The 16,207-nt window shown below is 37.7% G+C and overlaps 2 protein-coding genes across 4 annotated transcripts; one reads left to right on the top strand and one right to left on the bottom strand.

Moving 5' to 3' along the window:
• Positions 1 to 20: 20 nt before the first annotated feature.
• Positions 21 to 9,554, bottom strand: LOC103467450 (acylamino-acid-releasing enzyme-like). 3 transcript variants are annotated; one of them, XM_017305566.2, is made up of 23 exons: positions 9,418 to 9,554; positions 8,835 to 8,964; positions 8,631 to 8,757; positions 8,443 to 8,530; positions 7,781 to 7,856; positions 7,576 to 7,667; positions 7,019 to 7,093; positions 6,782 to 6,919; positions 6,585 to 6,676; positions 6,426 to 6,466; positions 5,630 to 5,751; positions 5,463 to 5,523; positions 5,274 to 5,371; positions 5,137 to 5,188; positions 4,922 to 5,016; positions 4,611 to 4,749; positions 3,660 to 3,743; positions 3,217 to 3,297; positions 2,161 to 2,249; positions 1,475 to 1,662; positions 1,231 to 1,333; positions 1,053 to 1,159; positions 23 to 493 (listed from the first exon to the last, which is right to left on the bottom strand). In XM_017305566.2, exons 1-23 carry the CDS (start codon positions 9,427 to 9,429, stop codon positions 388 to 390), a joined length of 2,196 nt encoding a protein of 731 aa, XP_017161055.1. In that variant the 5' UTR covers positions 9,430 to 9,554; the 3' UTR covers positions 23 to 387. The 3 variants fall into 3 exon arrangements, with proteins under 3 accessions (XP_017161054.1, XP_008412063.1, XP_017161055.1); XM_017305565.2 differs by lacking the exon at positions 9,418 to 9,554 and having other exon boundaries at positions 21 to 493; positions 8,835 to 9,261; XM_008413841.3 differs by lacking the exon at positions 9,418 to 9,554 and having other exon boundaries at positions 22 to 493; positions 4,922 to 5,010; positions 8,835 to 9,259.
• Positions 9,555 to 10,460: 906 nt separating this feature from the next.
• capza1b (capping actin protein of muscle Z-line subunit alpha 1b) lies at positions 10,461 to 16,139 on the top strand. Its single transcript, XM_008413843.3, has 10 exons — positions 10,461 to 10,621; positions 11,907 to 11,970; positions 12,479 to 12,530; positions 12,708 to 12,771; positions 12,861 to 13,067; positions 13,138 to 13,217; positions 13,338 to 13,416; positions 14,317 to 14,388; positions 14,499 to 14,561; positions 14,658 to 16,139. Exons 1-10 carry the CDS (start codon positions 10,583 to 10,585, stop codon positions 14,796 to 14,798), a joined length of 861 nt encoding a protein of 286 aa, XP_008412065.1. The 5' UTR covers positions 10,461 to 10,582; the 3' UTR covers positions 14,799 to 16,139.
• The last annotated feature ends 68 nt before the right edge of the window (positions 16,140 to 16,207 follow it).

Here is a 16,207-nt window from a genome sequence, read left to right on the forward strand (position 1 = left end):
AGACTGATTATAAATGTCATTCTTTTCATGTAATCACAGAGAAAGTCGAAATAATTAAAAGCCCTTTTGGTTTTTTGATTCAAATTACAGAAGAAAAAAAAATCAAGTCAGTATTAATAAAATGTTTCCATTAAGTCAAATATTTTTAATCAAGTGTGATATAATTTTTTTTTTAATTGTTTGTCATCCTCTTATGCAATACTCAAAATTAACAACAATACCCACAGGTACATTATGGGTTACGCACAGTTGTAGTGTATTCTAGCTGTAGATCAGTTGTCAATGTTTTGGCTTTTGATTGGGCCTTATAACAAAAATAAGTTTGCATACACAAACTAATGTCCTTTAGTCTTTTTGCACATTACAGCCATCTTCGTTATGTCACCATCACAGACCTAAGTGTTGAATTATCCACAAAGCGATGTTCATGAAACCATCTGATTCTGCATCCACCTTGGAAAGAGAGTGGTTGTTTCCAGGGTACCACAGTAACCTGTGCAAACATATGTTAGAGCATTGATGAACAAAAAGCAAAGCACATTGACTGCATTCATATTGCTATAAGGGCACCACCCTGTAACTCAGCGTGCCTTTGTGAATAGAAAGCATTTCCATTCTGTAAATGTACAACATGTACGTGATGTGCCCAACAAATGCAGTGGTACGATGGCTTGGTTCAAAATATGCATCATTAGAAATAGGCCTTCCAAAGAACTATCTGGCATGCTGTCTGTTTTTTAAATTAGGCTGAAAAGTTATGCTGTTATTTGTTTCGTGAAGTGAGCATTGGGAAACACGGGCAGTTGTCATTGGGACATGTAACTGGAGTCTTCCGGCTACTTATACAAAATTACACATGCATTTATGGGCAGGGACAGGGAAGCTCACGTGACGGAAATAGGGATGTCTGAAGAGAAGGTCCGCAGTCACGTGTGTGTGAAAGCTTTTAGAGAACTGAACTTTTTTTTCGCACCGCACTTATGTCACTATGGCAACTTTTAATGCGTAAGCTACACAGTCTGTTACGCATGAGGCGCCTGGTCAGTGCTTACCGAACAGGGATCTGCTTTGCTTTCAGAGCTTTGTAGTATTCAATTCCTTGCTTGTTAGGGACACGCTTGTCATCTTCCCCTAAAGTCAACAGCACTGGGGTCCGAACCTTAACGAGATTATAACTTGCATGAGATCACTACAACAAAAAGCAGTAAAGACAGATTTACATAAATGTACCTGAGGGACGTATTTGATAGGGGACTTGTTCAACATCTGTTCATAAACGGCAGGATTAGGGAGGCAATCTGGACTGTAATCGTATCCAGCCTCAATGACACACCTGCAAAAAAAGTCAACATTTAATTCACGTCTACATAAACCAATTATAAAACACCACAGTTTTGTAATTGCTCAAGACTCTCACCACAGGAATCACCGAAATACAGACAAGAGTGTTGGGATGTTTTACAACTAGACCCACCAATCCGGGATATCCGTGCTGCCAATCATGGAGGCCAAATTGACGACAGGATTGCGAGCCACACAGGCCTTGTAGAACCCTGGGTATTGGCCAATTAGATGGCAGGCTAGAAACCCCCCATGGGAGCCCCCAGAAATGGCCACTTTCTCCCTGTCAAACTCAGCGTCTAGGACACTTTCAACAGCAGCCTGGAGGAAGTAAAACACAAATGACAGACTCTGTAAAAGACAATCTGTAAATCCCAGAGAGAGTGATCCAGGGAGAACAAAACAAGAACATCTAAAAAGAGCTCTGTTGCTATGAGCCATGTTTTACATCTATAGTTACTCAGTCATTATATATAGAGAACAATAGAGTACAAACACTAACAGATTACCAAAGGCAATACTGAAATTAATTTGTTTTCAGCAGGAGCTAAAGATGCATTTAAGGCTCATTTCTGTTTGCTTAGAAATTAATCCAATTGTGCACAAAAAAATGTAAAACCTTATTGAAATGTATTAGAATTTTTGTTATACATCAAAACAAAGTAATTTAGAGTAATTCCAGTTCAGTAGAGAGAGTATTTAAAAATAAATTCACTGTGAAAATGGACATTGGGAAAATGAGAGGACTTGAACTTTACCAGCAGCAGGCTTATTTTTTGGGTTTATTAGGTCCTCAAATGGTGCTGGCTATGTTCTTACCTGAACATCCATGACATCCTGGGAACCCACATTGCCCAGCAGTGAGAGGACGCTGTCCTGGCCAAAACCAAGAGAGCCACGATAGTTTACTAAAAACAGAAAACGCACATTCAGAAGCAATCCCACAAGCACCAACATCCCTGGTAATGTTTAGCTATATTTCTATGTAGATAAATGCATGCTAAATTTCAACGAAGATTTCTTAGATTTATTTATGCAACAACTGTACTCTTTGAGGATTTGAAATAAAGTTACCTGAGAAATACTTTTTTTTTTTCTTTTGAACAATGACGATTTTTTTCTTTTGAACAATGACGATTTTGCGAATCTTTCTTGTGTTCTTGTGTATGAGAAAACTCATACTGGCTGCTTCGTACAACAAATATCACAGAGATTTTTTCAAAGATATAGACCTATTACCAGTTCATATTGGTAACAGGTATGATTTTTTTTCAATTAGGTCTTTGGGTTTATGTGCTCTAGAACTGCAAATGCAACTTCTGCTTTCCAGAGAGACCGATACTGTTATCTGAGAATGTTTTCCACACACGACCTTTACCATTTCCTCCACCAATTAAATAATCAAAGTAGAAGCAGACTTCAAAGGCATTCCTACTCCTAAGAACCTGTAAGTTTTCTTTAAAAAGGCAATTTACCCTCAACCTAAAGTAAGCACCTGAAGTAATCTATAGTGTTATTATGTTGTAGAAATGCTCACAGAAAGGACACATAAACACTTAATGTTAAGAGCTGTGGAAAAAAACGTTGAACTGAAAGGCATTTCCAGAAAAGTTTATATAAAGAAGGTTCTTGTACAGTCTTCCATAAGAAAAAGCATAAATGAAGCGATAAAAATGTATAAAAATGAGCCAATGAGTGGCTCTCACCAACTGAACCAGTATCAGTGGCCACAAAACAGGAAGCAATCCTTGTATTCTCTGAAAACCGAGTTCAAAGTAACCCCAAAGGCCGAGTGCTATGTTTAAAGCGTCATAGTTTCTTATGCTTCAACAGGTATCTAATGAAGCTGCACTCAACATTTGTAACCTAACTTACCCAGTAATACACCAAAACCCATCCTGCAGAGCACAGAGGTAGACAGAAGCCATTCAGCTACAATCACAGAGTGAGGACCTCCTGATGAGAAACAGATCAACAGTGAAACAGGCCTCACATGATCAATTAGAAACCGGTGGCCATGGCAACAGATGCACAACTAAAACACTGTAAAATGTGTAATTAAACTAAACAGAGGTGTATCTCTGTCACAACTACTGAGCTTGTTTTCAGTCAAATGAGGTAACACTTTGCCACAAGGAGCACCATTGTCATAGCAACTACTGTCTGCAATGTCAATCTGATCAGTAGAAGCTCTTGACTGAAGAGAGCCTAAAAATAAACCCAGTAGGGATTAATAGCCTAGGTTTTATTACTTCATAATGTAAGCTCTTTTGGAAAATGACTTTTTTTTTTTCCATCCATCTATCCGAGTTACGAACCATGAGGGAGGACAATCAGAGGTAGTTTCACTCCTTCCTTCACTTCTTTTGGTTTCATCAGCACAGCTTCATAGCCAATGCCCGCTGAAATACAGTAAAACATGTTAGCAGCATGAATTAGTACAAGTAGCAAAGCTTAGAATAGTTAACAAATAGTTATACTACTGTGTTGTTTGCAAGCATATTAGCAATATTTTCTATGCATTTGATCTTTCACAAACAAAAACTGCACTGTGGTTAATAAACAATATTTCATTACAAGTATGGATGCCGTTGTTAAACATTGAATATTGTGTAGGTATGACTTCTACTACCCACCCAAGAACATTTCAACATTTCAGAACCCAAACTGTTAAAAACAAACAAAACAAAAAAAAACTCTTGGAATAAGAGAATTTTCTACATTTTTTGCTATATATTAGTTAATTAGTTAAGTACACTGCTTCATGGCATTAACAGCAAAGAATTACCAATTTGCTTTATTGCTACTGTGGAAATAACACAAGAATGCAGTTATTTTTAGCGGTGAATTAATCAAATTAGACGAAAGGCATTTTTAAAAAATTCAATGGAGTAAATTATCAAAAAGCTGAGAATAAAATACTTTTTTTTAATTTTCTCCACCATTCTAATAAATACAACTTGTACAAGAAAGTCAGACTTTATGTCATATGTTAGTTTTATGAAAACAGTCTCCTTAAAAATAAAAATAAGCAGCAACCTTAGTGGCACCAAAACACTGCCTGATATGTTTTACAGGACAGTTGCCTATTAAACCACATATAGTTTGAAAATAAGACAATTTTTAGTAGTTTCATTGTAAAGTTTAATAACTGAAACAAAAATGGAAAAAAAAATTGTCAGTTCATATTATAAAACTAGAACGGGCAACAATAAAGTTACAGTTCTTAATAAATATTACTTTGTAAATATTCCAAAGAGTTATCTTACGATATTGACGGTTGTCTAGTCCTTCTGAGGGAGTGAAAGTCTTGATCTGCCAGTCAATATCTGGTAAAGTCTGAGACTCTTCCAAAGTAACCCAGACCACTTCCTCTTGGGAATCCTTTCCTGGAAGGAAGCCCACCCTCTAAACAACAACAACAACAAAAAAAAAAAGCACATGGGTGTAAGAGAGAAAATCTGCAGCGTTACATAAAGTTCCTTTAATAAGTTTTGAGAACTCCCCATTAATCCAATGGGACATTTGCATGGAATAATTAAGAAAATCACAATTTTCTTAGCAAAGACACACATCCTACCAGATTTGGAGGGCAGTTAGGAGAGGAGCAGCTGACCACCATCAGATCTCGCTCGATGTTCAGAAGACACCAGTTACCAATTCCAGACTCTACAGCCAAGCATTGGCATAAATATACAACAATAAAATCAGTAACTGTGACAAACGTACTGCAATAAATCGGTGTGAAACTGTCAACACTGAATCACATTGAACGCAGTACAGTTAGAGACTAACTTGAAGTCAGAGAGGTGATGCTTCCTGTGCTCGTGTCCACCACCAAGAGATCCTAAAGCACAAAGAGAGGAAAAAAGGAAAAAACATTTACATTTTTTTTAACCGCCCTGAACATGACAAGTAAAAACTACACATACCTTTCGGCTGCGCTGAGGACAAGCAACAACAACCCGCTGACTGTCAGCTGACCAACACTTTGGTGACAACTCACTGCTGTAGATGCCAGTGAAGCCATCTGTAAAGTCATAAAAAGCCAATGAGGTAATTTTTTTACACTCTTACTACATACTTATAAGTAAAATGTATGTTTTCATGTTCCCACTTACCTTCTCTTGGTCGTCCAACGATATCCACAACCACTGAGGTCTTCTTAGTGTACCAGTCGTACTGCAAAAAAAGAATATGGCAAAGAAAATTCACAAACTAAAATACACTCTTTCCAATTAGAAAACTGGAAAATAAACGTAAAAAAAAGGCTCCAATTTTTTCTTACCATACAAAGCTTGGAGCACTGCATGTGTGGCCCATATACAGAACATTCTAGATAAATAATTCGGCACTGATCCGGGCTCAGCCTTGGGGAATACACCGCACTGGTGTCCGACGAAAGCTGCTCTGTTGCGGACAACAAATAAACATATACGTCAACAACTTCATGCAGCTATGTCAATGCTAAATTGAACTAAGATGACAGACGGAATGTTTTCCATGAGCGTGTATTCACAATGTAAATATTAGCGCAGTTGCTTCATAGTGCGCATAATGCCCAGTAGTAGCTGGACATTATCTGAGGCACGACCTGCTGATTTATATTTTTTAAGAAATTTGACATGTAAAAGAAGTCAGATGTGCTGCATGTTTTTCGTTAGCCATAGTAGCTGTGATTACAACAGAAAATTAAGGAGTTACAGGAATATATGCATTTATGCATTAAAGCATGCATCCTGCGACGTAATCTTATTCTTGAGTTAAAAAACTCAAAAACAAGTACATGTTTCTAGGTTCACTCATCTAGTTTCTATGCATAAAATGAGAAGGCGAAATAAATAAATAAAAATGTATGATTTAATAACATGCATCTGTTTTAGCGACTTTTCAGAAATTCCTTCCACTACTGCACATATGTGCTGCCAACACTTTAGATGCACTTAAAAGATGTTACTATAGTCAACAGGAAGCAACAATTTATGCGAAAGACCAATCAGGAAGTGAGGCTTTACAGCTCCATCACACCTTATGTTAACGGTGTTGAATTGATAACAAATGTTATACAAACAATTCATGCTTACCACATTTCCCACCCGTCAAATCCACATAAAACAAAGAAGACCTGAAAGCGACAACAGAAATACTAAAACGGGTGCATTCGTTTGAACTCAATTGCAACTAAACTCAATTTTAATTTAATAATCCAGCTGCTGTGTGCTGGTACTATATTCGATAAGCACCTCCGATTGGGGCAGTACTTCAGGCCTAGTCTGAAAGGCTCGTGCCACCAGCCTATAAACACCACACCTGTGTCACCTGGGGCCCAAAATGCCTGGAGAGATGAAAACAGTTGATTAAAATCCAAAAAAATGTATTACCACATTAAAGGCACACAAACATTCATGCAAAGATGGATTCACTGCAGTGCAGTGCCAACCTGTCCAGGTGAGATGCTGTCGGGTACTCCTTCCAAAACAGACACATTGTCCCCCTCTATGTCCAAAACACACAGCACTGGACAGCTCTTGCCAACTAAGGCCTCTCCCCAGTCCTCATAGTAGACAAACTGCTCCCCCTGCAGGATGAAATTCACACAACGACTACAATGTAGCACTTGGTGCTGTGAAATGCAACAGGATTAATTCAATTTTTGACTACAATCTGGTGAATTCACTTTAACCGTGTCTTTTTTCTCCACCCTCATGGTCTCCTCCTCATCTTCTATGGAGGACAACTCTGGCAACTCTGTCTGTAAAGACGAAATGAGAAATGCAGCGGCAGGTTGTTAGCCCCTCAATCTGAAATCTCTCATCATGAGTATCTCATAAAGGAAAGAAAACACGCATCACTGCTGCCTCGGTCACAGAACAATAGATGCAGACAAGGAATGTTGTTTTTTGAGAAACAATGGAAAATAACTCAGGTTCAGTCATTATGAAAGAGTGAACCAGTTTGCCGCGATTTTCTGATTGGGTAATAGTGTTGCTAACCTCTGCCAGTGGTAATCTTGTTGGTGTGTGCCCTTAAAGTGTGAATTATTTACATGACTTGTTCGGGACATGAACTTCAACCTTTCTTGGAAATAAAATAAAACTTTAAAGACCAAAGAAGCCGCTGTTTGATGTTCCTGACTGTGTAAAGCAACGTATATGTGTAAAGCCTTGTAGTAGTTATTTGCATAAAAAATAAATAAAAAAATCTGTTTAAATTTTTTTTCCATCTACATCTTACCTGGAAGAAGGATTTAGTCTCAGGCCTCTTTTTTTCAGCAACATACAAGAGGTGCGTTTCAGAGTGCGACCAAACCAAGCTGCCAAACTGCTCTGGGAATGTGCGAAAAAATTAAAAATAAAATAAAAAATCCAGATGTTACAGCAAACTGCCAAACAAACTGCAGGTAAAAAGCAGGGTTTTTTTTTCTCTGAACATGATTTACCATCCTCATAGACTTTGCCATGTTTCTTTAAAGCTGTTAGGTTGATGCTCTTCACCTTGATGTTTTTACTCCAGATCTAAAATGAAACATAAACATTTAATACATCTGTATTAAAAAACACTGAGTAAATATTATTCAGACAGAGATAAATTGCATACTTTAGAAATAAAGTGAAACGGAACAAGGACAATAAGTGTAGTTCCCTTAAATAAAGGGACAATAAGTGTAGTTCCCTTTATTTAACCCCTTTGTGGGTTAAATAAATAGCAACTGAGGACATTTTGCAAAGAAAGGATTATTGGACACAGTACAGATGAGTGACTTTTCTTTGCAGTGTTTTTCTTTTAGTTAGTTTGGGAGTTTATTGTACCTGCTGCTGCAACTGTGCTATAAAATGTCCCATCCTGCTTCAGTCAGAAAGCAACCCTTACCTATAGCTGAGCGTTACATATTTTCTTACTTTTGGACAGTGCAATGTGCACAAAAAAACCTGTGCTCAACTGAAAGCCCTCTAAAGTGATATGGCAACATGTTTGTTTGCACATTAACTGAAATCCAATCATTATGGATGGGTTTTAATGCCAAACGTGAATGGTTGTGATTACCAAGGACTGCTTTTATCTAAATCACCCACATCTGAACAGGACCAGAGAGCCACACACCTCCAGAAACTGCTTCTCCTCTCCTTTGACCGTGCATTCTCTGACAACTGCCTTCATTTCACCGGAGGGAGAGTCCTTACTTAGAAGTCTGAGGTGAGAAACAAATGAGGAGATACAGTTGAGTTTTCCTGGATTATGACTCAAATTAGATAGTATGTCTACTCAAGATAAAATAACACTTTACATACTCTCCTTTGACTTCAGTACAGTTTCCAGAAGTACCAGAGTAGACCACCGACTTATCATCATGGAAGACAATGTATTGTCTGCAGAATTTGACGTTCTCATTTCTCTCCAGATCACGCTGGCTCCACTCTACAGACATGAATTCAGAAATTATACGAATCTAATAGAAACGGAAATATGTTTGATGTGACAGACGTCAGTTGTACCTGTGTATATGTTGCTGTATTTGCCTCCATACTGAGAGGTGATAACAGGTCCCACGTCTGCTCTGCTTAAAGAGGGAAAGAGGCTGAGCTCTCTGTAGAGTTTGGCAATTTCCTCCGGGTTGGTTGTCACCTGGGAGCGCAGAGAAGAACAACTGCGCCTTAGTGAAAACAAATGTTTGACTGCGAACAATGTCCTATTCATTTCCAGGCTAGGTCGCTAGCCATCCACGAAAAGTTGGTGACGTTTAACACTGTTTAGCAATTAAAACAAAAGTCAGCATATGTAGTATTTCCCCGATTTGTTGCCTCAAGCAACAGCCTTGCATTAAGGTAAGTAATCAAGGCAGTGTGGATTATTCTAGAGAGATTTAGGAGTTCGAGCCATATGACCAGGAACTTCCTGATGGAAGTGAAAGAAAACTACGAACCCTACATCTGTTCGCTAGCTTGACTTACACTGACTACATCTGATAATATTGAAACTCAATGTACTCTAGATAGCTCTAAGGTTAAATCTATGCAACATCTGCCATGCACGCTTAATAAACATTTAGGATTGCTGGACAATTTCTAACAACCATACCTGTGACTCCATGGCAGGAACCGTACGCGTCGCTAAATACAGTCCAATTTACTCCACAATGGAGGGAGCGCTTTACTTTGCCGTAAAAGGATAGACGCTGGATAAGGGTGAATACCGTACGTCAACCCCTTCGCCATATTGTGAGTGGCATGTTTCGTTATTTTAGGCCTGAAAGCAGTGCAGGATATTTATGCCAATATAAATTAGATCATTCGTTGTGTGTTCTGTTACTGAAGCATAAATGTGTGTATTCAATACATATTTCCAATATGTTGACAAATAGCATTAACTGTGGTGATTTAAACCACAATAGTGTCAGTTTTCGTTGTCAACCCTAACTTAAATATGGTCAACCACTTCTGATAATAATATGAATGCTTATCATCGCTATTCTTATACAATTCATTTGAATAACAAAATTAAAGTGTCTCCTCTGTTGTAGCTTTTTGACTAAACAAAACATGGGAACTGAGTTCATTTTTATAAGTAAAATTAAATCAAGTAGGCATATTATCACAGAGAGATAGGTTAGATAATTCAAGCACACTTAATTGTTCATTTTTATCTAAATAATCCCTAATGCTTCTATGAAAATAATCTATGTAAAAACGATTAATGGATATTTATACTAATGACAGAACTAGTAAACAACAACCTATTCATTTGTTCGGAAATTCCCTTTTTTTCAAGCAAATATTAACTTCTAAGACGAATTTACCACTCACAATACGGCGAACGCACTCGCGCATCCTTTACTCTCCAGCGCAAATGTAGCAGAAACCTTGCCTAAAACTATGAGGTTTTGTCCCCTTAAATTTCTTTTTATAAAATGTTTCTAACATATTATGATTTTATATCGTAATATAAAAATGAATCTAAAAGGCAAACTAGGAAGATGTAACATGGCATATCGAATGTCTCTTATTTTGTCGAACAGGAAAGAAGACAAGAAACATAGCTACCGCTTGATGTCTATCTAGTTTTCATTTACCGTTTAAAAAGTTGCTCCACCCTGCTTATAAAGTTATAGACAAAGATGCATACGCATTTGTTTAAACGAAATTTAAATATTGGAAAGGCCTTTTCTGTAGGTAATCGATGGTTGCCGCTGCAGTGAACCTGTCAGTCAGCTGGGGTAGGTGGGGTTATATTACAGGAAGCCAAGATGGCTGACTTTGAGGAGCCGCTGTCAGATGAAGAGAAGGTTTGAACGCTAATTCTTTGTTTTCTGTTTATTTATCTTACTTGTATTGTCGAATAAGTTATTAGGTTTTTATGCATTAAATATCGCAGGCTGGAAATTTAATGTCAGAGTCCGAAAACTTATTGAAATTGTAAACTTGTGTTAAAGCTATCATTAGCTAACCAGCCCATGCTAGAGAAGCTTGGCTAGCCGCGGTATCAAGTGTTATTGAGGGTGGTTAACCTGTCCGACGCCCTGTTCTAGTAACATGACATGACTTTTACTGAAGCAGTAACTCGTACTTCCTCAAACTTTATTGTGGTTTCCACGATATTGTTTTTTTTTTTTCAAAATGGGTTGAGTAAGTTCCCCCTCATAAAAAAAAAAAACAGTCAGCTAACATTAGCAGCTAACGTTACTTTTGCTGTGGATTTCTGGGTCAAACAGATTCAGTTGCAGCTCAAATACTTCACTCGGCTTGACATCACTATAGATACGTTCAGCTTAGGGTGAGCTGCAACAGTGGCACTTCACTTTACATGATCTCAGGGACTGGTAAAGTTCATAGAAGAGGTAATACAAGTCTGAACTGCCATTCTGCCACGTAAGGTAAATCGACATATATGGTCAGAATACAGACACACGGGATTTTAACACAGTAAAGAAGCAAGCTGAGCGACATTCCTCTGATAATATGAGCAAACTACTCCACAGGTCTGTTGACTTTGCGCTGTTAGAGGTAAAGGTGACGCTACTGTTTTTACAAAGGTATAAACAACTTAAACAAATGTTTACTCTGGAATTCTTTTTTTTTTTAAAGTCGTTTGTCTAATAGACATCAGAAATTAAGAGATTTTTCTGCTCTTCAGTTAGTTACTGTGCAATTGAATACCCTTTTGATTCAATATGTTTATTACATTGTTGACCATTTTAGTCAGGCAAAAAGTTATGTTCATTACTGTATAACGTATGGTCACTGTAAAACTGTTGACTTTTAAATAATAGATTTAGCTTGTGCTATTCTTCAAATTAAATATTGTAGTGACACTTTTATCAATGCTTTCATGAGTTCAACAGTGGAAAGAGTTTATTCAGCACAGTAGAAAAAAAATCTCAATAATAATGTGTTTGGGGTTTGAATACTGCAGTAGTTTATTATTATTCCAGGATCGATTTTGTGCAGTTTTTTTCACTGTATGTCATGAAATCTGAGCTTGTCTGGACTAGTGTATTTATTATTTTTTTAACCATGGTTATTTATTCTCAAATATATAATAATTGTATGAATTAATTTATTTTATTTCAGGTCCGCATAGCGGCCAACTTTGTGACTCATGCTCCACCTGGAGAGTTCAATGAGGTCTTCAATGGTAAGAAGTTGGCACGTCCTGAATGTTTTAAGTAAAACAAATCTTTATTGGCAATGATCTGACTCCAGTAAAATTGACTATTTATCAATGTGCCTCAAATTACACCATACAGCTATGGAAGCCGTTTTATTCACAGATGATGCTGTTATTTACCAATAATTACTAAATTAATAAACACTTTATCAAGAAATAAAGGTCCTATTTAATAGGATACTTGTAAATAATTCATAAGTAATAGTGTTTAATTTTGAACAAAAAAGAATTTCCGTACACAGGTGCATTTGTCGTTTAATAGCAGTTTAGTAACCCAGTACTGATGAGTCAGAAAATGCCTCGATGTGAAGGCCAATGTGCAGGTCCAGATTGAAGGACTTCTCTTGCTAAAAGCTTTTACAGTAAAATGATGATGTAGTAATCATTATAGAATCTAGTAATGAGTTTTTATTGTACATTTTTTAAATTGTTTGCCCTCTAGAAAGCACTTAATGGTTTCTCTTGGTCTCTCTAGATGTTCGGCTTCTTCTCAATAATGACAACCTCCTCAGAGAGGGGGCGTCACAGTAAGTAACATCTGACCTTCATCAGAAATGCAAATAATCATTCAATCATTTAGTCAATTTGAAAGTGTGAACATCTTCAAATGTGTTGTCTTTAAGTCTGTGCAAAGCCTGTTCTTTAATTATTTTGACTTTTTTTAATGTCGGCTTTGTTTTTGTTCAAACACTTTTTTTTCCCAGGTCATTTGCCCAGTACAACATGGATCAGTTTACTCCTGCCAAAATCGAGGGATATGAAGAACCGGTACGCTTTGTTCAGAAAACTAAATGATAGAAAAGGTTAATACTGGGCAATTCTTCAGTATTCTTGTCGATTTACTGTTTTTTTCTTAGGTCCTGATCACAGAGCATGGTGACTTGGGTCAGGGACGTTTCTTGGATCCTCGTAACCGTTTATCGTTTCGCTTCGATCACTTGAGGAAAGAGGTCAGCGACGTTCAGCCGTACGACGGAGAGGGGGCTCTGAGAAGCTGGAGGGATGCTTGTGATACTGCCCTTAGTGTCTATGTCAAAGAGCACTACCTTTCAGGATTCTGCACGGTATGTTGCACTAGAGCCTTGGGCTGCATAAAATTGAACATCGTTTACTTATAATATCTGTATGCTGCAGGTGTATGAGAAAACAGTTGATGGTCAGCAGACGATTATAGCCTGCATCGAGGGACATCAGTTTCAACCCAAAAACTTCTGGTACAGTTCTCTTTCTTAAAATAAATATTTAATATCACATCCAAATGTTTTAATAAAGTAACTACCATGTAGCCTTGTGTTGCCTGCAAAGTAATGCCTGCTCTGCTTTTTCCTACAAAGGAATGGTCGCTGCAGGTCAGAATGGAAGCTGACTCTGGGTCAGTCCACAGCTCATGTGGTTGGAGTTTTGAAAATCCAGGTCAGTGAGGGAATCTAATTTCAGATCAGGACTACATAAATCATTCAAAGTAGACGTGCAACATTTTTGTCTCGTCCATTTCATGTTGTAATAATTGTAGACACTTGCTTTTTCTGCTTCACGCAGGACTTTACCAATATTTTTAAGGATATTGAGCTAAATTTCACTCTGATCATGGAAACAATAAATCGAATCTCCTGTCCACTTTTTTTTTGTGGATTGTTTAGCTAAAGACTCTTACGAAATTGTATAGCAAAATTCTCAGAAAAACTACATTGGATGCCCCTAACTAAAAATCTTTGATAATTCCATATAATGTGCCAGAGTTGGGATAATTCACCCCTCAGAAGGAACTAAGATCCACTGGTCGCCAGCCCGGTTCTGCAGGGCCCACTGTTCTGCAGACTTTTGATTAAACTTGAAAGGCTGTGGATCCTGGGGTCAGCGTGGTATGAGGGAATAAGTACTGCAACACATAGCTACTGATTGTGCAAAGCTGACGCCTGTTTAGTCCTGTTAATTCTAAGATTCAACCGTTGTAAATCCATGGGTTTCTTTTTGAAGGCAGGTTTTTCCTGTAGTTCTCCTTGAAAAACCTGAGAGTGAAGCTGTTTAATGATAGAGTAGTTACCAACTGTGTAAAGCTGTGTGGAATAGAGTTACTCTCCCCATTCCTTATGATCTGGGAAGTACTGGGGAGTCCTGGTGTTTTGACAGAAAAGTTTCATAAAAGTTGTGTAAACCACGAAAGGTTTATTTTTCTTTCATTAGTAAAATGTCTTATATTTCAATGATAATGATGTTGATGCGTTTCAAAGATATGAGAGCTTTAACAGGAGTTTTGTGGAGGTTATGGGCTAGTATTTAAACATCCTAATAAAGCATTATGTCTTTGTTCAGGTGCATTATTATGAAGATGGGAACGTCCAGCTGGTCAGCCATAAGGAGGTTGAAAACTCAGTACCTGTGACTGTAAGTGACAGTTCTGTATGATCTCTGCTATAATTTGCAAACAGTTTAAGATGACTTACTCAGCTGCAGTGTTAGAATACAAAAGGATGATTTTGTGTTTCATCTTGCAGAGTGAAAGCCAAACTGCGAAGGAATTTATTGACATAATTAGGTCTGCAGAAAACGAATACCAGGTACGTATCAGATATTTTTATATACCTGACCCTACACACATTGCGATTGTTCATAAAAAAACATTTTAATATTGGTACCTGTTTTGTTGCCCCAAGACTGCAATCATTGAAAACTACCACACCATGTCTGACACGACATTCAAGGCCCTGCGTCGCCAGCTGCCTGTCACACGCACCAAGATCGACTGGAATAAGATCTTAAGCTACAAGATTGGCAAGGAAATGCAGAATGTCTAGAAGAGGGTCAGTTAATGACCAGGATGATGCACACTCCTGTGGGCCCACAACCCATCTATATATGCGCAAGGACTAACCAAAGCATAACTTTATTAATGCGGGGGAAGGAAGTAAAATAAAAATGTAACTCAATGTTTGCAGACAGTTGGGCACAAATATGTCTGCTATAAGGAAGGTGTTGGTATTACAAAAATAACAAGAATGATCATGGTTTGGAGAACGGTGTTACTTTTATTTTTTTTATCTGTTCGGACAGTGCAGGGCTGTGCTCAGGACTGCGTCGTGAAAAAAAAAAAAAAACTGTTCTCTGTTTAAGGAATTGCAGAACTCCATAGCTTCAGGTTGCAAAATTCAGATATTCGTCTTTGTGAAACTAATCCCGAGCTGCGTTCAGAGTTACAGCTCTCTGCACACAGGGCACAAACCAGCTGCTGACAAAATTCAAGCACACACTCTCATATCAGGGTTTGACTTTCGTAGAACGTAAATTTTCTGAAGGGTTGTTTTTCTTGTCATTGTTTACCTTGCATGATTGGACTGAAAATCAACTTCACTAGTGGAATTGTTATATGGTCAGAAAAGGAAATTGTTAGGTTACATGTCAACAGAAAGACGGTTATAGTGTTGCTTCTCTGCGACACATAATCCAAATGAAATTCATAGCATTTAAATACAGCACAAAGCCTGACACAGCCCTGTCGTAAAAGTGCTCCGACAGCTGTTTGTTTTTTCTGTCAGGTTTGAGGGAATGTTCACTTGTTTTCTCTGTTGAGCTCCACTAATGCGTTATCTCTCCGTTCATGCAAGTTGTGACGAAAGAAGTAAGATGAAGCCAACTCTGCTCTGCTGCATCCATTAAACATCCTCTGTTCTCTCTTTTTGGTATCAACTTTGCTGTAAATCGTTTTCCTTTTGTTACGAAGGAAAGCGTCGTCATATTAACCAAAATTTATTTGCCAAAATCTCTTTCCTATGGTAAAGAACTCCATCTTCCTGCTTTTGTGTGTAAAATTTCTATTTTAATATGCTGTCTTTTTGTTGGAGTCTTAGTACATTGCACTAATTGTTCTGACTGTGTATAAGTCGATGCCAAGTGAATGCAAAGCAGTCGCCATATGGCAAGATGATATACTGTAAATGTAGCGTGACTCCTATCAGGCAACATCATTCTCTGTTCTACATGTCTTATGAGTTGGCTGGCTCCTGATCAGTTTCTTGTTAGCTATGCTATGTGCTGTGTTCAAACGTCAATATACAGTATAATACAACAGTGTGCCGATCAGTTACAAAGTTAGGCTGTACTGCCCCATCCTGTTCAAATAAACTGACTTACAATCCAAATATTTACTTCATTCCTTGATAAATGTACACCGATATAAACACCATTGGTAATAAAGTATGTCTTTCCA

Source organism: Poecilia reticulata, chromosome 7, assembly GCF_904066995.2.
Source record: "Poecilia reticulata chromosome 7, P_reticulata-male-v2, whole genome shotgun sequence".
Taxonomy (NCBI): domain Eukaryota; kingdom Metazoa; phylum Chordata; class Actinopteri; order Cyprinodontiformes; family Poeciliidae; genus Poecilia; species Poecilia reticulata.

Excerpts from the sequence above, each read along its gene's own strand:
- capza1b (XM_008413843.3), top strand. The coding sequence starts at position 10,583 with ATGGCTGACTTTGAGGAGCCGCTGTCAGATGAAGAGAAG. Across the intron at positions 10,622-11,906 it reads CGCTGTCAGATGAAGAGAAG|GTCCGCATAGCGGCCAACTT; the intron begins GTTTGAACGCTA and ends ATTTTATTTCAG. Across the intron at positions 12,531-12,707 it reads CTCAGAGAGGGGGCGTCACA|GTCATTTGCCCAGTACAACA; the intron begins GTAAGTAACATC and ends TTTTTTTCCCAG.
- LOC103467450 (XM_017305565.2), bottom strand. The coding sequence starts at position 9,036 with ATGAATAGGACATTGTTCGCAGTCAAACATTTGTTTTCACTAAGGCGC. Across the intron at positions 6,920-7,018 it reads AGAAAAAAGACACGGTTAAA|GGGGAGCAGTTTGTCTACTA; the intron begins GTGAATTCACCA and ends TTCATCCTGCAG. Across the intron at positions 1,334-1,474 it reads AGCACGGATATCCCGGATTG|GTGTGTCATTGAGGCTGGAT; the intron begins GTGGGTCTAGTT and ends CTTTTTTTGCAG.